The 24,649-nt window shown below is 43.0% G+C and overlaps 1 protein-coding gene across 1 annotated transcript in view; it reads left to right on the top strand.

The window, feature by feature from the left end:
• SLC29A3 (solute carrier family 29 member 3) overlaps positions 1–16,337 on the top strand; it is a 37,492-nt gene extending 21,155 nt beyond the window's left edge. Inside the window, exons 3-6 of the mRNA XM_060241173.1 lie at positions 561–643; positions 5,857–6,083; positions 11,345–11,507; positions 14,008–16,337. Of these exons, the coding sequence (XP_060097156.1) occupies positions 561–643; positions 5,857–6,083; positions 11,345–11,507; positions 14,008–14,683 (1,149 nt within the window). The 3' untranslated portion in view covers positions 14,684–16,337. The remainder of the gene's footprint in view (positions 1–560; positions 644–5,856; positions 6,084–11,344; positions 11,508–14,007) is intronic.
• Positions 16,338–24,649: the final 8,312 nt, after the last annotated feature.

The raw sequence follows: 24,649 nt of genomic DNA, 5'->3' as shown, positions 1-24,649 counted from the left end.
TTTGAAGACCAGTGCTGCTGATCTGTTCCTTGGAATCTACTTGTAAATAAATAAATCTTCTTTGTTGTTAAAATATAATTCCTGCCTCTAGTCTACTTGTGCATCACAAAACTTACCTCAGAGCAGTGAACCCGAAACCTATATACTTGCTGTTTTTCGAACACCTGGTAACTGAGCGAAAAGTTTATAATTTAAAATAAACTTTGTTCCTCCCAAATCACAGGAGGCTGTCTGGGTCCCCTCACTCCATAGAAACTGCCTGTCACAAGGCCTCATGCCACGCACATTCCACAGGGCTGGGAGCACTGTAAGGAGGTCTTGAAGCTTACAAAAACAGACATGCTCCTTAGCTAACCAAGTGGAATACTGTAAGGTTTAATCACTGTGCAAATTCTGAAGTCCTGGAAGCTTCAGAATGCCATGACTTTCAACCACTTTGTCTTGGTTTATCTGATTTGTGAAAGAGGGACACAGGGCAGGGCAGGTCAGGTCATGTTCTTTGTTGGTTTTGCAGCTTAGAATTTTTTCCAAACCAGACTCTTATTTTTTCTCCCACCTAGGACTTCTTTGAAAGCTACATTTCCGTGGCTTCCACTGTGCCTTCGGTGCTCTGCTTGATTGGGAACTTCCTACTAGTCAACAAGTAAGTACCTGCATTAGTCAACTCCATTTTTTCCCCTTCTTTCACCGACTCTGGACATGTCATTTCTCTCCCCAGGATGCAGTGTTAGCTCAGTGGTGAACTATACATCATGTTAAAAACGCTTGATGAGCAAACGAATTTAACTCAAAAACCCTTTAGAGCACAATTTCTCAAAGTGCTTATGTCTTACTGTCACATACTGTTTCTCCTAGCCCAAGACAGTATCTGAAATCATTCAAGTGATACCTTTTATTGGGACAACTGCATTGGCAGGGGAGAGTAGCAGTATTTCAAGCTGCACAGAGCTCTTCTTCAGGCCAGAAGTTAAGGCAGTGCAGGTACACCCATATTGATGTAATGGCCAAGGGTGCCTTTTCTCTGCTGCATCTATCACCATCTCTCTCCTTTCTTAGACTCAGCTCACCTGCTCATGCACATCTGTGCTTTTGTAACCTTGCATTTGGACTGCTGTAGTGGGCTCTATGTTATACTGCCTTCAAAGATTGTTTTTTTTAAAAAAATTAGAAACTGCAGCTGGGTCAGTGGCCCAATTATTGTCAGGTGAACAATGTCATTGGAACTTATCTTGCCTAGGTACTAGTTTTGATCTTTAAATCCCTTCATGGCTTATGACCCCCATATCTAAAAGACCATCTCTTCCCATATATAGCCAGGCACCCACTGCAGTCTTCAGGCTGCCACCTGCCAACTGTTCAGCCAGTCAGAGTGGCATTGACCAAAGTCCATTCTTTTTCATTGTACCTTCACCTCCCACCTTGTGGATAAGGCTTTCTGAGGCGATGGAGTGGGTGCTATCTCTAGAAGTAATTAGGGGGCCCTGCAAGGCCATTTTTATTCATGGGAACTAGACTGCAGGCATTTATTTTGGGGGGGAAGGGAAAATACTTTTGAATTGAATAGTATTTTTTAGATTTGAGTTTCTAAGTCTCCTTGAGCAATGGGGAAAGGCAGGGTCACATATTTCAATAAATAAATACAGGAGGTCTATAATTTGATCACTTAAAAAGAGTTTTAGAGTAGCCCCACTGGAAGGAAGCGGGACTTACACTGGGGGCCTTGAAGCCTTAAAAAAGTGGAAGAGAGCCAGCTATGGATATAAAGTTTAGGGAGCTGGCTGATGGTTGTCAGGGGCAAGGATCTCAGTGAAGTGTAGGCCAGAGATCTGTGTACTGGGTGTGTATATCATAAACATGCCTATATAAATAAAGTTGCCTTGACTGGAGGGCTGTTTATAATGTCTTGATTTTTTAAAGGGGAAAATGAATCGAGTGATAATGGTACATAATTGGTAAGACTGATAGATTAACACTGTCTTGAAACCTTTGCCAGGTTGTGTTTTAGGTGCATTGTAGAGTGTGCTGTGTGGAAGTGTTTTCTGAGGGTGCTCAGCCTCCCAACATGACTGGGGAACTAGGCAAAGTGAGGCAACTAGGCCTCATTGTAGTTCCTTATGCCTCATTTGTGCCATTTCTGCTTAAAGTGGGCAGATCAGTACCCAAAAATGAACTGCTTCCACTGATTGTTTTACCACACATTCTACCACAGTTTGCTGCTGCTGCCCACCTCCCCACACACTGATGTGTGGCAAACACCATCCTTACAGCTTGACAGGATGATACAGAGGTAGCTCACCACAGGACTGTTGGAGTTCTGGATGAGTCACAAAGAGCAGGCAAACACAAAAATGTTTGAAAAATCACTCCTCTCACAGTTGGGGGAAAAAACGGAAAGTACTATTTTATGCTTCAGGTACACCTTAGAACATGAGGTTTAACCAAGGTTTTATCCTCCTGTGTAAGCTTAAAAGCTGTCATTCCCTCATCATAGCTCCCGAAGGTACTCCTTTTCTATACATTTGGCACTGCTCTCAGCAGGCAGCCTTGTTTTATGTGGTGAGTTAACTTTGGCCAGAATTTTGGCTGGTTACAGAGGGATAGTCCTCTTATATTTATCCTTTCCCTGCCAGGAGAGCTGGAGAGGAAGCACAGGAAAACTGCCTTCCACCTACTGAGTGAAATATTCTGCAAAAGAGTTCCAGCAATGCCACTTCTTGACTACCTACTGAGCAGGAATTGTAGTTTCTGAGATTCTGTGCCTGTCATCTTTCAGAGATGCTAATGCCTTTCATCTTCCTTGTGCTGCACACATTCTGGCAGGTGAACCTGTGAGCAGCCATCTGATGAATTCCATGGCCATAGTGGGAGTTGAAGTGTGGGCATACTTTACTTGCTGTGAAGGAAGACTTGATCCTCAGAGTCCTCCAGTGTTTTGAGCCCTCATTTGTTGAAATGGCGCTTTCGGTCAGTGCTTTGATGTTCTGCATCACTGAGGCTGTTATCACTGAAGAATTCCTAGAACAGAACAGAGTTGTTGTTTCAGTTATGCCATGGAAAGGGGAAAAGGTTACACCAGGCAAAAGGAAGGAGACACAGAGATGATATAGCCTGCTTTTTCGTCTGTATTTTCCAGGTTGGAAATCCATTTCACAAAACCTATTATGTGCTTAATGCGTTACATTTTTAAACGTAGCATTCATTTATCTCTGGCACATTGTTGATTCTGCTGAATGGCACATCCATAATCAATAAGTGTTTTATTATGCTAAGTTTTCAGCATCATAAATACACATGAGGCTGGCTTGCATTTATGGAAACTCCTGTGCAAATCGGTTCCCTGTGGCTTGCTTGCCGCCAGAGGGTAACTTATGGCTACTCTGTGCTCCACCCTTGTTGAAGGCATCTGCGATCTTAAAAATATCACGGTACTTCAGAAACAGGTTTCATGTTTGCATGGATGAAGGTGACATTTTTGAGAAGAGTGTGAAGAAGAAATTGGGCAACACTACTGTGCTAAGAGTACAGAAATTGAAACAGTTACTGAATTGAAACAGTTTGCTGAGAGAATTAATGGTTTGCCTGTTACGCGTCTTTAAGACTATTCTGTTAAGGCTGCATTTGTCAAGAGTCCCTGAGTCAGGCAGGCAACATTTCTAACTTGCACAGTTAACGTGGCACGAAGTATATCACATCTGGGGTCTGTTAGAGGAGGACATATATCACAAAGGGATGTTTAAACCAGGGTCTTATCCCTGAAGGAGAAAGAGAACATCCTTTCATGACGAGCTCTTGGTCATTTTCTCCCTTCCCTGCCTTCTGTACTTAAGGGGAGCTGATCAAGTCTTCACTGTCTATAATAAGCAACTTTCCTGTTCAGGCAGCTAATTATCTTGTAAAGATGAGCATGTGACTGCTTTTCCCCAGCCTACAGTATTCCCCAAACAGACTTATTGCTGTGTGTTGCCATTATGATTTTTTTTTAGAACTGGGCATTTCCAGCTTGGCTGGATTTACAGAGAGATTGGATCAAGGAAGCACTGATTGAATCCAAACACATGATATCTTTTTTTAAAAAAAAAAAGAAAGAAAAGTTCTTCTCCCCAAGACCCCACCTCAATTTGTCTTGTGTCTCTTCTGAGTGGTTCTTTTCTCCCTAAAGTATTGGTTCAGAGCACCTTGTGTACTAACTACCTGTCTTCCTTTCGGTTTCTGGAGAATACCCCAGGGTGCCTTACTAGCCTGTATTAGGAAGAGTATAGAGCAAGCATCACTAGGTTGCTTACGGACAATGATGCAGCAGGGCTTGAGGGGAAATGCTGTATATTCTCCCCTTTTTGCAGTTACAGCAGATTGAAGCTTATGGAGTCAGCCGCGTGAATAACGCTTTTCAGCTCAGGGAATCCGACTGGAAGCAAGAGATTTTTGATTAATTGTTAAAATGAATTTTCTGCTCATACAATGATTCTGGCATTGTAATCAAATGTTTCTTAGTTAAATGCCACAAAGCCCAAAGTCTGTCCTAACAATTGAGAATCCCTAGCCCATTTGCCCATGCTTGCCTATAGACCAGCTCAGTTGGCTGTGGAGGTGGAGCTGCTTATACAGCCCATGTTTTTCTCATGGCTGAGAGCTGGAGAATTATAACAGGCCCAGTAAATGAGTGGGGGAATGTACCAAGCTCTCCGGTTTCTATGGGATGCTTCATGAAAGAGAAAAGATGTTTTCTTTTGGTTGGACAGTGGAGCTGAAACACATCCCTTCTTTAGTGATGTTGAGTCACTTCACGCATTACATTTTTAGGAGTTTGCTTCAGCCTTGTACCTGAAAACTCCAGAGTGTGAATGTGACAAACCTCTGTTTGCAAACACCTGCATCATACAAGGTGCCTCTTGGGAAGCTGCGTGCAGCTGTAGCTCCTTCAAGATAATGTCAGACCTGATTTGGCTTTTACATAATATATGAATTGTCCTGTTAAAGCCAAACAGGAGTCTAGTGGCAGTCCCCTTGATGATAATTGCTTTTTAAGAGCTTTTTAAAACTTTCAACTAAAAAGGAGTTTTCTAGGGTTAGCATAAAACCTGAGAGCTGAATGTACATTGCTCACAGATTACAGGAAGCATGGGTTGGGTCTGGAGTCCCCACCCTGTATCCGGAGTGTCACAGTCATAAGTGACATGCAGGTGACTCAGTTCCAGTGCCTGCTTGTGATTCTGATATGTGTGGAAGGGGGCTTTCAGCATTCCCCCTCACACCTTTTTTTCTGATCTGAAATGATCCTGGTTTTGGTGGGGGGGCGGAGGGGTGGTATTTGGCCTATTAGGAAAACCTGCAAATGTCCATGTGGGTTTTCCCAGCTGGCCAAAGAGCACAGCTCAGAGACCAGTGCAATTCTGGAGAATGGTGCAGATTATGGACCTCAATTTTTCTTGTTAACTTTGGGTACAAGGTAGCCAACTTCCCACCCCCTGGGCTTTGGGAGGTCAGCCTTTCTTTTAAATGCTGTTTACTGCCTACTATGTTTGCAGCTTCAGTTGTGTTGAAAGAATTCACTTTGGTTGAGTACCTGGCTGAAGGAGGAGTAATGCAATATGCATTCAACTGTGTGGTGGCAGGAATGAAGCTCCACTTCTCTGTCTTCTGGCATTGACAATGCTGTACGAATTGCCTTCCTCTCTTTCTGAGTTTTTTGCCCTTTACCCACTCACTGTCTGTGTACTTCTGTGCAGAACCACTTCTCTCCTCTCTCCTCCTCCCATTAGTAACACACCAGCACAGTCAAATTACAAGGAGTTAAAAAAGAGCAGGAGAATCTTGTTCAAAAACTGCTGCCTGCTCACCAATGCATTTCTTCTCCAGGGTCTCAGTTCATGTGCGTATTCTGTCCTCCTTGGGTGTCGTGCTGGCTGTCTTGATGGTGATCACAGTGTTGGTGAAAGTGGACACCTCTTCTTGGACTCCTACATTTTTTGTAATCACCTTGGCCTGTGTGGCCATCACCAGCAGTGCCACCACCGTCTTCAGCAGTAGCGTCTTTGGACTCACGGGGTATTTCCCCATACAGAATTCTCAAGCACTGATTTCAGGTAAGATGTCCCAATGATGTCTACCAATTTTTTGCCAATTGCTGACTCCTATAACTGGGTTTGTGAGCACATACTGGCTTTGGATTTCTGAGTAACTGCAGTGCAAACCTTGTGACAGATAATTCCCCTCTGAATGAAGTGCACTGTAAGCTGACTTTTTATTTTAAAAATAAAGAATCAGAGAACATTCTTAAAAGGAAGTTCTAAAGGAAACTCAGCAGCTTATGTGAGCTGATTTTGCAGTTTCTGTAGATTTTTGGTTTTCTTGGGTTTTATTTCATCTCTCCCAGAAGTTTAGTCTTGTGGTTCCTGTACTGAAGATCCAGAGTTAACTTTTTAAAATTATTGAAAGGGAAACATCTGCATTCAGCTTCATGTTTGTTTATATCTTAGTAAAAAATACAAAACTTTCCATTGTCTCATTTTAAATTCAGCATTAACATTAATTTCCATAACTGATGAGTTCCAAGTTTGCAGCTATGAATGATGAGGCCCCTCGAGGTTTTGAAGGCGTTGATAACGCTGGAAAGGAGAGGGGGGGGGAGAAATAGACATGAAAATTGTACAGAGATTTCAAAGATTCTTTTCTACTATTGCTATTCTGGTGACTGTTAAGCCAATGAGTGGTATATCAAAAAACACAGGGCACTGACAATCTGGAATCAGATCTGAGAGGCAAAAACTGAAATGCTGAATTTTCCCCACAGCCCCTGTTAGAAACACAGAGTGCTGGATCATAACTTTATTTTATGTTTAGTGGAGAGACAGAGTGCCAACGCCATCCTGGGAATTATTAGGAAGGGAATTGAAAACAAATCAGCCAGTATCATAATGCCCCTGTATAAATCGATGGTGCAGTCTCATTTGGAACACTGTGTACAATTCTAGTCATCGCACCTCAAAAAGGATATTATAGCATTGGAAAAAGTGCAGAAAAGGGCAACTAGAATGATTAAAGGTTTGGAACACTTTCCCTATGAAGAAAGGTTAAAACGCTTGGGGCTCTTTAGCTTGGAGAAACGTCGACTGTGGGGTGACATGATAGAGGATTACAAGATTATGCATGGGATGCAGAGAAAGAAGTACTTTTCTCCCTTCCTCACAATACAAGAACTCGTGGACATTCAATGAAATTGCTGAGCAGTCAGGTTAGAACGGAGAAAAGGAAGTACAGGTACTTCTTCACCCAAAGGGTGATTAACATGTGGAATTCACTGCCACAGGAGGTGGTGGCGGCTACAAGCATAGGCATCTTTAAGAGGGGTTTGGATAAAAATATGGAGCAGAGGTCCATCAGTGGCTATTAGCCACAGTATGTATATATATGTGTATGTGTGTGTGTGTATGTGTGTGTATATATACACATACACACACATATTGGCCACTGTGTGACACAGAGTGTTGGACTGGATGGGCCATTGGCCTGATCCAGCATGGCTTCTCTTATGTTCTTATGCCCCATCATATCTTGAGAAATCCTTTCCTAACATACATGAAAAGGCTCTGTGACAACAATGAATGGGATGCAAAGGCAGAAGCCTTTACCCATAAGGGAGCTGCAGGACCTTTTTCCCAGAGCTGATGCAAAAAATTCTGCCTTTGCATTTTGTTCCAGTAGTGGTTAAGTTTAAGCTGTCTGCAGTCCAGGACATACCTCTTAGCATGGTAGAGACAGTCCCTTGACAGCATTTCTCTGTTGTTTTTTAAACTCATGTGAAGTCATCATTACTGCAAAATGTAAACTGTTGGGATCCTTAGGATTCTGACAGTCTGAAGGCTGCACAAAACCCGCACAAGGACTGTGTGTTGCCCCATCAGAGATGAATGTTTGTCTTTCAAAAGGCAGCTTGTATAACTACCTTCCGACTGCTTTGGGAATCATCGTAAATTGGGTGGCCTCTGAAAGCTACCAAACAAGGCTGCCCACTGACAAAGCAGGATCTCTGCAGAAGACACTAGAAATCAGCTAAAAGAAAATTACCACCAGCACTTTCCAAACAACCAGCTGGATGAGGACAAGAGAGTCTCTGGTGCATAAGTGGAGAGTGGCAGAGGAGGCATTAGCTTGCCAAAGCCCCTAAGAGAATCCTGGAAAGGGCAGATTTTGAGGGCTGAATGGAGGCTTCCAAATTGCCCTTTCCCATGGAATCCCCCACCTTCTCCTTCTGACTTTCGAAACCAGCTTGCTTTGTGGCAGAGCAGGCCCTCCCCAGTAGTAATAAGTTCCAAATTAATGGGAACATTTGTTTACAAGAGAGAACAGAGAACCCTCTGTCCGTTTGATTCCCTTCTTCACCTCATCCCACCCTACTTAACTTGCATGATATGGCCATATTTTAAAAAAAAAATGCTTCAGCAAGGCAGAAGGATTATGCCCACTCGCTCTATCTGTGTGCAGATGGCTTTATCCTCCTGTTGGCACAAGGGCTCCAGACTCTGCCATGTGGCAGAGCATCCCCTCTGCAGTAGAAACAAGTTCCAGACTAATGGTAACATCCATGCCCAAGGGAACCAACCCCTCTGCCCATTTCATCCTCTTCTTCACCCCATCCTACCCTACTTTGTAGCCATATATAGAAAACCTGCTTCAGTGGGGGAACAGGATTGTGCCCACTTACTGCACCTATTTCATCCTAACATTGGCACAGCATTCTCCTTTTTCAAGGATCGTTGAAAAGGCAGTGTTCCTGACTGCTTAAAGGTAAAGGTAGTCCCCTGTGCAAGAACTGAGTCATTACCGATCCATGGGGTGATGTCACATCATGACGTTTTCTTGGCAGACTTTTTAATGGGGTGGTTTGCCATTGCCTTCCCCAGTCGTCTACACTTTACCCCCAGCAAGCTGCGTACTCATTTTACTAACCTCCAAAGGGTGGAAGGCTGAGTCAACCTTGAGCCGACTACCTGAACCCGGTTTCCACCGCTTGGGCTGTAGTACTGCAGCTTACCACTCTGCACCACGGGGCAAAACCTATTCCTGTTTAAGGTGTATGCGTGGAGGCTATTTTAAGGGTAGGTCTCACGTGTGTCAGAGCTCTATGGGTATTTTCAGTTTTGTCTCACTGAGTGATGCTTACAGGGCTTGGGGTTGTGATAGTCTCATCCTGTAAACTGAACTTTTGCCAATCATGTCTGGTTAAATTGTGCCATGAAGATATGAGGCAAAGACTGTTAATATGTCCCTGTTTTAAGGGATACTTTCTTAACAGCAGTGGGAAAGACCCCTTCTTAAGAAGTTATCTTTAGATAAGGGGAATGTAGACAATTACAGGCCAACATCCAAGTTCTTTTTTAAAAAAAATGATTGATCAGGTGGTAGCAAAACAACTGCAGGCATATCTGGATCTGTCCTTGATCTGCTTCGGACCTGGTGTGCTATCAAATGGCATTTGCTGGGCAGTCTCCATTTGCCCATAGTTAAGGGCTGTGCATCTTTGTTAATTCCATTGGACCTTATCAGCAGCTTTAGACACAGTCCTTCATGCTATTCTGTTGGAGCCTGTGCAAAGTGTGAGAAGAACAGCCCTTTTCTGGTTTCATTCTTTCCTGCCTAACAGGATGCAAAGAGTCTCCATTGGACAGGTAGCCACAGCTGATTTGCAGGGGCCAACAGGGACCTGTTTTATCCTGTTTGCTCTTTAAAAATGTTGTAACCAGAGTGCAGAATGCAGACAAATCTTGACAGGAGCTCACCATTCCGCCTCATGATTGCTCCACCTTGTGATGCTGCTTGGCTGGATTATGCCCCGTGTCACTCTGGGGAGGGCAGAGTTAAAAGACCTCTGGTTTGAGAGATGGCCCATCTGACCCCAGTCCTGGAAATTTCTCCTGGGGTGGAAAACATTCCCCCATTGTTTCCTAGGGCCTTGCAACAGAGAAACTTACTAGCTGTAACTACCTGAGGAAGTTCTGTCACATCCCAGGGGCTTGCAATGGGGAACTCTTGGGGAGGGGGGCGCCGAATATCAACTCCATCTCTCAGCTGAGAAATGGCATTTGAAAACTGCCTCCCCACCAGGGGAGTTACTCCTGCTTGGCACATACAATACCTGTGCTTCATCGTCTCCTCTCGTTGCCTCTTTGCTTCCAGTCCTGATTCTAAGTGCTTTTAAAACCCTTTGTGAGTCTCAGGTCTGTTGGACCACACTTCCTGATAAACTCCCATGTGTCAGTTACACTTCCCAGGTGGCCCCCTTGCTGAACCCTCCCTCAATTAATCCTGGTGTGTCTCTGTAGGGCCCATGTCATGGAAAGGTTTCTCTAAAGAGGTGTGGAGGGCGACCTTTCTTCTTGTTTTTTTGCAGGCTTTGTAAAGGTGTTTCATTTCCTAGAGTCTTTTGTAGAGGCAATAAAGTTTTTGGATGTTTGGTTTGTTTAATAAGATTTTTTTTCTTATGATGGTACAGTTGTTGACTTGTTTTTATTACAATTTGGTGTTGCACATGTAAGCCATCCAGGAAAAAGGCAGCATCCAAATGTTTTAAATAAATACAGGGAGGCAAATTGGCATGAACCTGCTCTCCTCTCTACACGTGTTGCCTGTAGGGTCATGTCCCTGTACACAATACTGGTCTCACACTAATAAATGCTAGTGATATAAATTGTCAAAAAATAGAGAAGCTCTGCAAGACGTCTCTAGTTTGTAATGGGGGGCACGGTGTTGATAAGAACAACCAGCCCTGTCCCCAGACATAACAGGTTGTCACTAGGGCCTTTTTCATAGAAAAAGCCCAGCAGGAACTTATTTGCATATTAGGCCAAATCTCCAACATCGCCATTGTTTCACACAGTTTTTTGGTAGAAAAAGCCCAGCAGGAACTCATTTGCATATTACGCCACACCCCTGGTGCCAGGCTAGTTGGAACTGTGTTCCTGTGCATTCTTGTTCAAAAAAAGCCCTGGTTGTCAATTATCCTGGCAAGACCCCATATGTGGCTATGGAGAGGAAAGAAAGGAGAGAGGAATGAAAACGCATGAAAGATAATGAGCAGGGAAGGAGAAAATAGCACAACTGCTATGAGGAGAACCAGCCAGAGCCACACGACTAATAGCCGTGCAACTGCGGCTAAAAGGTCAGATCTCCGTCGCCTCTTTCTCCCCCCTCCCTTTTTCTGTTTTGGCTGTTTCGGTTCCAGCTTGTCTGGCTTGTTTTTAAAGCAGCTCCCTCCACAAAATGTGTGTTTTGGTAGACCCACAGTAGGCTGGGACTTCTAATGCAGCAATCTTTTCCAGCTCCTCACCTTCTTTTCTTTCTCATGTAGGTCAGGCCATGGGAGGAACGGTGAGTGCTGTGGCATCCGTGGTGGATCTGGCAGCAGCATCCAGTGTTACTGACAGTGCTCTGGCCTACTTCTTGATGGCGGATGTCTTCATTGTTCTGTGCATTGGGATATACCTGATCCTTCCCAAGTTAGAATATTCCAGGTAAATCCCACTGGACCACGAGGTCAAGTCTCAGCATGGGCCATAACAATTTAGCGATCCAAATTTAGCCTGGCTTGCTATAGATGCCAAGAGCCTGTCTTTCAAAGGAAGAACTCCCCTGTTATGCTTCAAAGATGTTACACGATGCAAACCCATATTTTGCTGTTACTTGCTCTTTCTAGGGTGAACTTCCTGCTTTGAGCAAAGCCCAGGTGGAGTCTGTCGGATGCACACTGGTGTGCACTGATTGTATTTTCTTTTCTGCTATAAAGAGCTGCCTTTGTGGGGATGGTGAGGCAGTGTCTGAGACCACACAGTCACAGAGAGGACTATTACTGTGTTTACTAACCCCCAAATACTGGGGCAAACTGCTGTTTGAGCCCCATGGCAGAGTTTCTTCCGGATCCAATATTAACAGTTTCTATGTTCCTTCTTGGAATTTTATCACAGCTTTGTTTGTAGCCCGACATGGCTCATAGCACTTGCTTAAGGAACTTTCCAGCTGTAGGTCAAATTGAAAATAATGAGCTTCTGACCTGCTGTCTAAGGATTTCTTGATAACAGCAGCTAAGGTCATTGTTCTCTGCAAGACAGTCTTGTACCATGCAAGCTGGTTATAGTGAAGGCTGGCTTGAGCCTTGTTTGATCTCCTTGGAAGTGATCTTGCTTGTTTTGGGGGTTTTTTGCTCTAGGCCTTTGCTAGCTGGTACAAGACAAGACAGAATGCTGAACTGCCTTACAGTCTGTTAGCTAAAGGGATGAGTTGGGAAGCCCCTGATTCAAATCTTTCATCAGCCATGATCCTACTGAGCAGTCTTGCTGAGCTTCTCAGCCCTCCTGCACCCCAAATCTCCAATATGGGGATGATCGTACTGACCTACTTCATAGCAATTTTTTCCCCAAGGATTACTAATGCATGTGAAGCACTTAGAATTCTCCGAAATGCCATATAATTGCTAATAGGGAATTGCCATTTATGCACCCTCATCTGGAACATCTACTGGGAAAGAGAAGGGCATGTGAAAGCTCAGACCACACTCAGCAATGTACTTCAAACACTTTTGGCCCCTGCAGACAAATGAGGCAGCAGTTTTGGTCCATTCTGGTGCAACAAAGTATTAGATTGACAACTGGCTTTTTTTTTTTTTGGTGGAACCATGAATCCCACCTGTGACAAGCAGTGTCATAATATTACTACATAAATCATGTTGCTATTCGTAAATGATAGCTGAAACAAATAATGCTACTTTGAAATCTTACTGCCATCCCAGTTTAAACTTTTTAAAATGTCCCTAATCCACTGTAAATGCAGAAAAATTAAAAGTCTGTAAAAGTCTCCCTCACAGCTTTTAAAACAATCATTTGCTCAATAGTTTTCTTACACAGAGATTAAGTTAGGGAAGTTGTCTTGTAGGAGTGGTTTGCAGTTGCTCAATGCATCTATGAAACCGTCATGATGAAGTAAGCATCTAAGCACAGTCTGGCCCTCTACTATAGAAAATCTTTCTCTGTACGTAAGCATTGTTTGTCATATGATACTAAGTTCAGCTGCGTCCTCTGTTCAGGAAGTTGGTTAAAAGTTATTAGCTGTTTTAATTTAATGTGAGAATTTGGCACATGAAAAGGTCCTGAATATTAGATTATGTACAAAGCATTTAATAGTCCATTTTTAAACTAACAGAATAACATTAAGGGTTATGATTATGATCGCCCTTTTCTGAACATCTTTCTGTATGATTGTGCTTCGGTTCAGCATATCAAATTATTATTAATGTTGCCTGTTAAAAGAAGTCCTTCATTTATATTTTCCATTCAAATGGACATCAGTATTTTCAGATAAATACTTTGATTTTTAAAAGGGTGTGTTTTAAGCCAGACAGAGCTGGTAGGCTTAGAACCTGCTTCAGATGCTTACTGGGATAGCATTTCAAGTGGCATGGGCAGGGGGGCACACAAGCAGTGGGCACTCCCTTTCAGAGGCTCAGATTGGGCAGTTCTTCTCCCCTCCAAAATGGTGGCAGATTGTAAAATTGGTCCATCTCCAAGACTCCATAAGAAGTGGCCTCACATGCCTTGAGGAGTATTGTGGAGGGGATGGGTTGTGAGTGGGCTTTTTTACTCACCTAACGGTACATTTCTAAAGTGTAGCTAGTGCATAGATAAAGCTGAAGTATTTGGAGTTAGACCATTGGTCTCCATAACCCAAATTCCTATAACTATTAGAGTTCTCCTTGGGGTCCTGTTAACTGTCCTGTGGTTGCTACTCAGAGACCTTTTTAACTGGTGCCCAGATTGAACTTGAGGATGATACATGTATGCAGTATATGTTCTACCACTGAGCCTGGGATCCTAACACTGTTGTTAGCTTTTGACTTCTAGCGAGACATCCATGCTGAACCGATTGCTTCTTTTCATTTCTATGCTAGCATTTCTGTTTTGAGGTTTGCTTTCCTGGTAATGTATGTATGTATGTTTTTTCGTTTGTCCTGCCTTCTTCCAGGTATTATATAAAATGCCACAAAGACAACACACAGGCCGCGTGCATGTTGCCTGGTGATAATTTGGAGGAAGGTGATTCAGCAGCTGGTAAGACCAGAGTAATGACACCAAGGACAATCCGTACAGGAAGCGTGCCTCCTTTGTCAGCCATCCTGGAAAAGACTGGCATGCTGGGATTCTGTGTCTTCTATGTCTATTTCATCTCTATCATCATTTCCCCTGCAGTCTCCTCTGGCATAGAATCTGTCTCTGAGGACCTGGGGAACTTGTGGGCAGATAAGTACTTCACGCCCCTAACTAGCTTCCTTCTGTACAATTTTGCTGACTGGTGTGGGAGGCAGATCACTGCCTGGATCCAAGTCCCGGGACCCAAGAGTAAGCTGCTGCCCACTATGGTTTTGCTGAGAACTTTTTTGGTGCCCATCTTCATGCTTTGCAACTATCAGCCTCGGATGCACATCACAAGGGTGCTCTTTGCTCAGGACATCTACCCGGTGGTCTTCACGGTATTACTGGGATTCAGCAATGGTTACTTGAGTACGTTGTCTATCATCTACGGCCCCAAGGTCACGCCTAAAGAACTGTCAGAGTCAGCAGGGGTGCTGATGATGGTGTTTATGCAATTGGGGCTGGCTATGGGCGCTGCCTTCTCCGTTCTCGTGGTCCATCTCATCTAGAAGAGAAGTGTGCAAGTATTTTCTCTGAGCTCAGTCAGTAATGGGATATTTTCAAAAGTGTGGGGGGGGGAATGCACATGTGCAGAGTGTGAATGCTTTCCTTTTCTAAGCAGATGAAGAGAGCTGTGTACAGTTTGGATCACCCATCTTAAAAAAAAAGAAAAAAAACACTATAGAGACATAAAAGGGTCAGAAATGGGTAACCAAAGTGATCAAGGGGAGGAGCATCTTTCCTGTGAAGAAAGGCTGAAAAGTTTGAGGCTTTTCAATTTGGGGGGAAAGATGAGAAATGGCAGGCCATGATAGAAATTTATAAAATTATGTGCGAGGTAGAGGAAGAGAACTGTTTTCTCCTGCTCATAGTTTATGAACACACAATGAAGTTGATGGGCAAGGAATACACGGCAGACAAACAACATGTAATTAATTTGTGGGACTTGCATCTATGGAATGCGGTGATGACCACTAGGCTAGATGGTTGTAAAGGGGAATTAAACAAATTCATGGGTGACAAGGCTGTAAATTGACTAAATGGAACCTTCATGTTCAGAGGCAGTGTACCTCTGCATGTTAGTTGGTGGGGAGAAGGGACTTTGGACCCTGCTGGGCACTTCCCAAGATATCTGGTTGGCTGCTGTGGGAACAGGATGCTGATCCAGGTGGACCATTGGCCTGACCCATGGGTTGCTCTTGTGTTCTAGTTCTCTTTCCTGAAGTGGTGAGGAAAAGCTTTAAATATAGGATTCCACTTTTACAAGCTTGTGAGGCATTGTTGAGCTCTCCTTCTTTTACAGCAGTGGGCTTTTCCCACTGTTTATAAAGATGTTTATGGTTGTAGTGTACAGGCTGACTCTATTTCAGAATATGTGCACTTTTCTCTTCATTGGTGTTAAAGAAACCACTGGTGTCCTGTTGCAGGGAACTAGCAATCATTAAGGATTCTAAATGTTCCTTGTATTTAATCTTTGAGTCGTTTCTGTTAATTCTGTTCAGCCTCTTCCTCTAAAACTGTGGTGTTTGTGAATGGTGCTCTCTTTCTCCCATTTCCCAAGCTTTCTATGGGGTGATTAAAAACAAATTAATAATAAACGATGAACTTTATTCAGCTACCAGGATTACATAAGGCTAAAATAAAGGACTGCCTGAAACCATGTTTCTGGAAGAAATAAAATATGTTCTCAAAAGAGGGCATTATGTAATAATATTGAATAGTGACTGGATGCTTCATGCTTTATAGTTAGAAGCAATCCTAAGCAGGTCCATTTGGAAGTAAATCCAATGTTATTCAATGGAGCTTATTTCCTAGAGAGTGTCCTCAGGATTGCAGCCTGAATAACAGTACAAAAATTATGATAGGTCTGCTTAGTTTTCCTTTCTTCCTATAGTTAGTTTATTAGAATTAATACTGTATTGTGTTTCAAGGTACAGAAGTGTCTACAAGAATTAGATTATTTTGAACGAAGATATTTCTAGGTCTACATTTTGAACTGTTTTATGCTTTTTTTTCTATTGGAAGACAATTTATTTGCAATTGAGGGAAATTTTCAAAACTTCTTTTGCACCTGGTACAAGTTACACTGCCCTAGAGTTCCTTCATACATGATACTTTCCAATGTATATCCTGTGCTTAGGAATAAAAAAACCTGTACAATGATGAATGTATACACCATCTATTTTGCTTTATATATAGTGCATGTACCCAGATGTGTTATGGAGTGCTACCCATTAGCTCTACAGCCCACTTAGCCCAGCCTGATGTTTATACATCTGGGTCTGGAATGCCTTGAAGCCATCAGAAATACATTGCATGTACACCAGTGTTCCCTTGCCAGATGTTTAAAGCCCTCAGAGAGGCAGCTGAGGAGAGGTGAACAAGATCTAAGTGGCTTTAGAAATGTGGTAAAGCAATTGATATTGGAGGGAATGAATGTTTTAAGACACTCACTTGGAAATCAGTTAAGGATGGAGCAGCTTACATGAGCAGTACATCTGTGCAGATAAACTGGTATTGATTAAATAGACATTGAAGGGTTAAACCTGCCTCCTTCCCCTGCACCAGCCCCAAGGCAAATTGTGGCTGCATGAGTGTAGTTTTCATTTTACAGTGTTACTAAGACACATCTTCTCATCTATTGGAGCCTGAAAGCCAGTGTAGTTACACTAAATGGATTTATCTCCAGTCTCTTTCCATATGGAGTAAAGGATATGATCCAGTCCACTGCAGTCTTCTCCTAGGTGATCCCCCTTGAAATGCATCCAACTAGTCCAAACGTACAGTGATGGTCTCATGGAGGGGAGATGTATAGTAGATTATGCCATTGCAAAAGGGGCAGCACTAAGGCCCTGCACTTTGGTAGAATGTTACTTCAGTGTTGGTGCAGCACTCTGTTGTTTGATAATATATATAGCTCTGTGTGTGCTATTTGCATGTAAATCTTGGATGTACCATGTTGTCACAAGCAGGGGACCAGGGAGGGCCTCTACAGGCAGCCACCACTCTGATGTGGGCCTGTCTGGGAGAGCCCAGAGCATCCACCCAACCCCTCTGTCTTCCTTCTCAGCAAATACCTTCCTCCATGACCTAAGAGGTGTGAGGACCCAGGCAGTATAACAATAATACATTTATTGTAAGTGCTCAAGAACAAAAGTGGGTTTTGATTATTAGTGCAACAGTGGAAGAGGGGAAAATAGTAAAGGTGGTACAAAGAAAGTAAAAGCCCTGACATGACTAACTATATATTCCCTCCTTCTGATTTCAAACCAACTCACCCCTCTTTGGATGAGGGAACCCTCCTGCTGCAGCTTCTCTCCAGCTCAGCCTTTCCAGAGAGAACACTTCATCCTCTCTAGCTAGGCCTCTTATTCTTTCCTCCAAGGTTCCACCCCTCTATTCTCCATTGGGCAAGTTTTCCCTCCAGAACTTCTGCCCACCCGATCAGAGGGACAGAAGGGATCTGGGGAGATGTAGGCCTGGTTACTACTCTAATACAGGCTTCGCTGGAGTCTGTAGGCCACACTAGGCCTAGGTTCATGAAACGTGTACATCTGTTCATAAGAAAAAGCTGACATGTTCACTTTATTTATTTATTTAGGATATTTCTATTATGCTTTTTCAGAGTCCTTTACAAATGAAACCAGGGACCAGTACCTAGATAAATGTGGAGTGGGGGGAAGTATTTGTGAATTTCCTGCATTGTGCAAGGGGTTGGACTAGATGACCCTGGAGGTCCCTCCCCACTCTATGATTCTGTGATTAAATGACACATTCAGCTGTAGGAGAGATCTTTTAAAATCCAAATCTGTGAATGTTTTGCCTACCTGTGGGTTTTATTATGGGATCTATGGAAGATCAAGAAGCTAGGTAATAGACTGATGTGAATGACAGCAGTAACTGAAAGTGGGAAACCTGAAGTGTGCATTTGCTATTTAGTTTGGGTTCACCACTAATGTGTACCAGTTAAAGCTTTCTACATAATTTAGAAATATAAATATGAAACTCCAATGTGAGTGGAAAATTTACTGCATGCATGATGGAAAAAGAAGCCGCTTCATGTTTTGTGATCGGGCAGTTTCTACACTCTGGAAGTCACGTGGATATTTGTTCCATTAGGGAAGTCTGTCAGTCCCAGCTGCATAGATGCATAACATTGGCCAACTGGGTGCAATTAATCTCACACTTCCTATTCCATTTTCCATTTTGGAGACAGCACCGATAAAAGGGTTGGAAGCACCCTGTGCTCATCTGTTTTGGAGTGACCTGTGCTTGATGTGATGTGACACACACACACACAACATCTATTTCAGGCAATGTTTTCTGTAATTCCACCTGCCCATTGCAATAGAGTTCTATGCCATCCTTCCATCTCTTGAACGCAGTACAGCTCAGATCTCATCTGTCCCATTCAAATAGAATCTTGGCACTGTTGAGGCCACCTATATTTGCAGTGGTGCTTTGGGAAGAGGGTTAGTCCTTCTCTTAGATGGAAGGAGCTTACGCTATTAACCAGTCTCGCACATAAATCCACAGAGTTTTTTGTTTATTAGCCCACCTGCCCATTCCCACTGAAGTTAGTCCTTTGGGACCTTGAAAAAAGATGGAAGAATTGATTTTTATAACATTCACCGCTCTGATCACCTGGAGGCAGTAATTATTCATCGCGGGCAACCAGAAGAGCAGATATTTGCAATCCTGCCCATTGTTGTACTTGAATCCACCATGCAAAGACAAAAAGCATTTGTCCCTCAAATATTTAGAGATGAAACCTGTGAATGAGGAAGATCTTGGTAGTGATTGTTGGTGTCTAGATAATTATAATCATGTTGTGCCAAACCAAACTCTGTGCTTCACTTCTTGTGTTGAGGAGAGCTGCCACCTAAAAGCTCTGGTATTTGCTGCTGTATCTTTGCTATGTGTTTATTATAATCTAGCACCTTTTGTTTGCTTCAAGATTTGACTGTCTAGCATTACTCACAAACTGAGTTATAATATCATGAAATTCAAGCCAGCTATTTATCATTATTAATATTTGTGTCTTTTTACAGCGCTGTGCACGCTGGCATCTGACTGCCATTAAATTCAAACTCAGCCAGTGCAAGTTGACTCTTAGTGCTGCCACCACTATTTGCTGAAAGGTTAGCCTGTACAGGGCCTTCTCCACAGTAGCTCCTGCACTATGCAACTTCCTTCTCAGGGCAGCACATTCTTTAATTTGTCACCTGTGCGTTTTTAACTCTGTTGATTTTGTGCTTGCCATTTGGTGTTGCACTGTTCGCTGCCTTGAGACGAAGGAGATCAGGTTGGATATAAATGTTTTAAATGAATAAAATCAGACTATTGAGGGTTTTAGGCCACTGGTTAAATTTTGAACTCTTAAAGGCAGACAACAAGCTCATTAATGCATGAGCTGGCCATATAGCATGATGTCACTTTTAGAAACTTGTGGTCTGTCAGTTTTGTTTGTTTAATGATGATGATTTGGTATTTGCATATGTAACTATTTAACTAGTTTGGCTGAACTAATGTATTTATGATCTCTGTACATTGTTAAATGTTTGATTTGATTTTTATATAACACTATTACCCTGTACTTTCTTTTGTCCTGCTTTGGTCAAGTCATCCGCACTTACTCTGAGATTTATTGTTGCTCTCTGATTTTTGTGGGTCTTGCTTCATCTGTTTTTAACCCTGTTGATTATGTGCTTGCCATTTGGTGTTGCACTGTTCGCTGTTGGATATAAATGTTTTAAATGAATAAAATCAGACTATTGAGGGCTTTAGAGAGCCAGTTTGGTGTAGTGGTTAAGTGTGTGGACTCCTATCTGGGAGAACCGGGTTTGATTCCCTATTCCTCCACTTGCACCTGCTGGAATGGCCTTGGGTCAGCTATAGCTATCACAGAGGTTGTCCTTGAAAGGGCAGCTGCTGTGAGAGCCCTCTCAGCCCCACCCACCTCACAGGGTGTCTGTTGTGGGGGGAGAAGATAAAGGAGATTGTAAGCCGCTCTGACGCTGATTCAGTGAGAAGGGCGGGGTATAAATCTGCAATTCTTCTTCTTCTGTACCCCATGGGACCTCTGACCTCTCCCCTCATCCACTGTGAGGGACAACCACGTTGGTTGGAGGGACTTCTGAAACATAATTTCCACAGGACCCTCTCTGCTGTCACTCTCCCCATCCCCATTTGTAACTTGGTTATAAAGGTGTCTAGAAAATGGTGGATAACTCTATTCACCTGATGAAAGGACATCTGCCTCCCTAAAGCTTGTGCTGAAATAAAGTGTAAGGTGCCACAAATATCAGGGCTCTACTTTGTATCCCTCAAGGCAGTAAAACAGCCCATAAATCTAAATAAGTAAAAAAGCAATTGGTGATTTGGGATCCAGCTCTCCCTGTAATAGCTCTCCAATTAAGTTGCTAGGCTGCCAACTGTATACTCTTGCAAGATCAGTCACTCTTCCCCATTTCAGGGCTTAGTAGGTATCTCAACAGTTTAATGGAAGGGTCCTTAACCTTGTTGAGCTTGTGGGCACTTCTGGAATTTTAAGAGGGGGTTGTGGGCCACCACAAAATGGCTGCCATGGACAGTGGGACCAGTCACAAAATGGCTGATATGTATTATATAGGTGATATCAAATCTTTTTGGTTTTGCTTGGCATTCTCTCAATGATCGGTCCTTCCTCCACAATGTTTTAACTTTTTTTAAATCTTTTGTAGTTATTTTAAGCTTTGGTTTTAATTTCTTGTAATCAGGTATTTGTGTATTAGTTTTAATATTCTGATTTGTATGTATTAATTTGTTAGCTACCTTGGTGGTTCTTTAAGGCCATGAAGGCAGGGTAAACATCTTGTTAATAAATAAATAACAAAGTCGCAAGTTTGCAACTGCCTTAATGGTGACCCTGGCAAGGGACTTTCAAAGCAAGTGAGAAACCAGAGGTGGCCCGCCTTCCTTCAGCAGTACTCCTCAGTTAGGGTTGCCATTGGGGAAATGCCTGGAGATTCTGGGGGTGGAGCTTGAGGGTGGGATTTGGGGAGGGGCGGGACTTCAAGGGGGTAGAATGCTATTGAGTCCACATTTCAAAGCAGCCATTTTCTCCAGGTGAACTGATCTCTGTTGCCTGGAGATCAGTTGATATCCCAGGAGATTTCCAGCCACCACCTGGAGGTTGGCAACCTTATGTCTCCCATTGAAATATTGACCCTTCTTAGTTTCCAAAATATGATGAGATCAGGGTATACCATGCTACCTTCCCCCCAAAATGGCTGCTAGGGAAAGGTAGTTGCAAAAAGTTAGGGAGCCTGAAGCCAAGCATTTCCCTATGACATGGGCAGCTGCTTTGAATTGGGCAGTTCCTGCAGACCCAAATGTGATGCCTTCTGGGGTCTTCTGAAGCCCTTCTTGCTCCCCTGATACATCAGGCCTTTGCTTTGAGGAAAAAATGTTTGGGGGAAGAAGCAAGCTTTTATCTTTCCTTTAATTGTAGTTTTGGGGTACAGTGCAGAATGAAGGGCTAAAAGTTTTTTTTTAATATGACTTCTAGGTTGGGTAGCAGAGCTCATCATTCCAGACAAGGACATTGAACACTTAAAGTTGCCTTATGTTGAATCAGGCCATTGATCTATCAAGGTCATTGTTCTATCAAGGTCAGTATTCTCTACTCAGATTGGCAGCAGCTCTTTCACATCATATACTACCTGGTCCTTTAAACTGGGGGTGCCAGAGATTGAACCTGGGACCTTCTGCATGCAAAGGAGATGCTCTACCACTGAGTCAAGCCCCTCCCAACCAGTGTATGGGTTTACTGCTTTCGTTGCATGCAAGGATTATACCACGGAATGGCTTTTCATTCATTTTGCATGGATATTTGTGGCAGAACTTATGCATGGTTTGCACTGGTAGCCATGTTTGTGTGGGAGAGCACTTGCCCATCTGCACACACAGTTCTTTACAACAGGACCACACAAGCCCAGCTCAGCCCAGGCCAATATGAAGCAGGACCCGCAAGACAAATGATGACATCCTTACTTTCGGCGTTCCAGGCAGCAAAACCGAGTTTTGGAAGCAGACTCTACCCAGACACAGGCTCACTAGCTGAAAGCCCAGTGTTTGTACACTTTGCCTTGGCAATGAGAGTCTGCATTTGAGCAAGACCTTCTGCTCTCAGCCCTGGCAGATGGAGCTCCATGACCAAAACTTGGCCAGTTAGAGATTTATTTTACTTCAGAATCTATTAGATCTTCCAAACCTAAGACTCCCCACTGTGTGAGACACTTCTGAGGAAACGATTGGCTATTAGTGGTGTTAAGACTTTATTCACATCTCTAGATATTTTGGGGGTGTTTGTTTTTCCAGAGACATAAGGCATAAAACAACGTCAGGCACTGTGCACTGTGGGAAGAATTTTGGATGTCTATTTGCATTGCTGTTGCAACAATTGGTAGCAGTATTTGAAAACAAACACACAGGAGGGAGAAGAATGAGTTTGATTAAGGTATCTGGAGGGGAGGGGGAACAGAAAGTCCACAGACTCAACGGCAAATAACTTTCATTAGTCTGGAATGACATCCTTACTTTCGCCATTCCAGGCAGCAAAACCAAGCAGTTTCTCATCCACCAGCTGTATATCTGTAGCACTAGTTCTCCCTAGCTGAACCTGTGAACTACTCCTAATCATCTCCTGTTCTCAGTTCCACGCTTTAGGCACTTGCAGTCCTCTTCTGCCTCCATGTTTTGGCTTCTTCAGGTCCTACCTTACAGAATAATTTGCCTAGGGAGGTTAGGAAAGCACAATCCTTACCAGAATTTTGCTCTTCAAAGCTTCTAGTCCCTTATAGCTGCTATCAATTAATGTTCTATGCCGTTTCTGCCAAGATGTGACATTCAAGGTAGCAATTTAAAAAAAAAAATCCATTAAAATAAGTATTTAAAAAGTAATACAAGTAAGTATTTAAAAAGTAATACAAGCTTGAAAGACCTTACAGTTGTGTGTATGTGTATATGGCTCCATAGGCTGGATTCTCTCCCCATTACCCCAAATGACAGAGTGTGTATGGAGAATGTATAGATGTGCCTCATGGAGAACATCAGCTTGGGAAGTGCAGAGGTGAGAAAAAAGCATGTTGCTGTGTTGATAAAGGCATAAGAGCCATGCCTGAAAACAGTATAGGGAGGGTAATCTGTGGAGCGAGCCAATAATGGGGAAACTGTCAGAAATGAGCACAAAGGAAGAGAAGATCATGGTGGAGTGGATGGTCAAGTAACGGACAGTCTGATCGAAATTATATGCTACAATGCAGGTGTTTGGACTGTATAGCTCCTATAACAGCAGGAAGGTAATATGTCTGTATGCAGAACTGGTGGGCCAAGGCTGATGCTGGCAAGGAATAAAGAGAAACTAGAAGAAAGTCTGCAGCAATTTAAACTTATTTAAATTGCAGGATGGTAGTGCTTTCGGCAAAGTTATGGGCTTCCTTCAGGGACTGATTATGCCGATCAAGTTGCAGCCAACTTATGTCAACCCCATCATGAGGCTTCCAAGACAAGTGAGAAGCATTTATGGTTTGCCATTGCCATCATCCACAGAGTCTTCCTTGGTGGTCTCTCTTCCAGTACCAGTCCTGCTTAGCTTCTGAGATATGATGAGATCAAGCTATACCATGCTGCCTTCCTTCACTGTCTTAAGTTTTTCACCTTGTTCATACTACTTTTGAGAATACTTCCATGTAATGAAATAAATGAGAAAGGGGCCATGGCTGAGTGGCACAGCATCTGCTTTGCACACCGGAAGTCCCAGGCTGAATCCCCAGCATTTCTGGGTAAAAGGACCAGGTACCAGGTGATGCCTCTACTTGTGACCATAGCCTTGGTGCCAGTTAGAATAGAAAGCACGGACTTCAAGACACTAATGTTCTTTCTCAGAATAAGGCTGTATCATGCGTTCAAGCAAGAGGCAGACATAAATATTCAAGACCTTTTGTTTCTATTTGTCCTATGAGTTCTTGTCCTATTAGCTGAGAGGTAGGATCTAAATGTTTAAAATAAAAATAAATATGCTAGTCCCATGGAAACTGCATGTTTGCATGGACCACTAGAGACTCACATTGCAGCAGTTCTTTAGGAATGAAAAATTGTTAGTTAGAAGAATAGAAATGTGCCATTCTGGACCCAATGGGACACATTGCAAACAACAGAAGAAAGTTAAGGTAACCAGATGCAAAGGATGACAGGGTACCAGTACCTTTTGTAGTGATGGAATTTTTGGCAAGCACAGCTTTTCTTGCCCAGAGATGACAAATTTTCACATGCAGAAATTCCCTCTTCTGAGAGCCCAGTCATCCTCTAAGCATTTTAGAGAAAGTATTCAGAGAAGAGGTCTTAACAACAGGAAAGGTTAGCAACGGCCTTCCTGGGCCCACAGGCTATTAGCGCAAGTGAGTTACCAAGGGGAAATGAGCACAAACATTTGA

This window comes from Heteronotia binoei, chromosome 6 (genome assembly GCF_032191835.1).
Source record: "Heteronotia binoei isolate CCM8104 ecotype False Entrance Well chromosome 6, APGP_CSIRO_Hbin_v1, whole genome shotgun sequence".
NCBI lineage: Eukaryota > Metazoa > Chordata > Lepidosauria > Squamata > Gekkonidae > Heteronotia > Heteronotia binoei.
The sequence above is the reverse complement of the archived record's forward strand: the minus strand, read 5'-3'. Positions and strand labels throughout refer to the sequence as shown.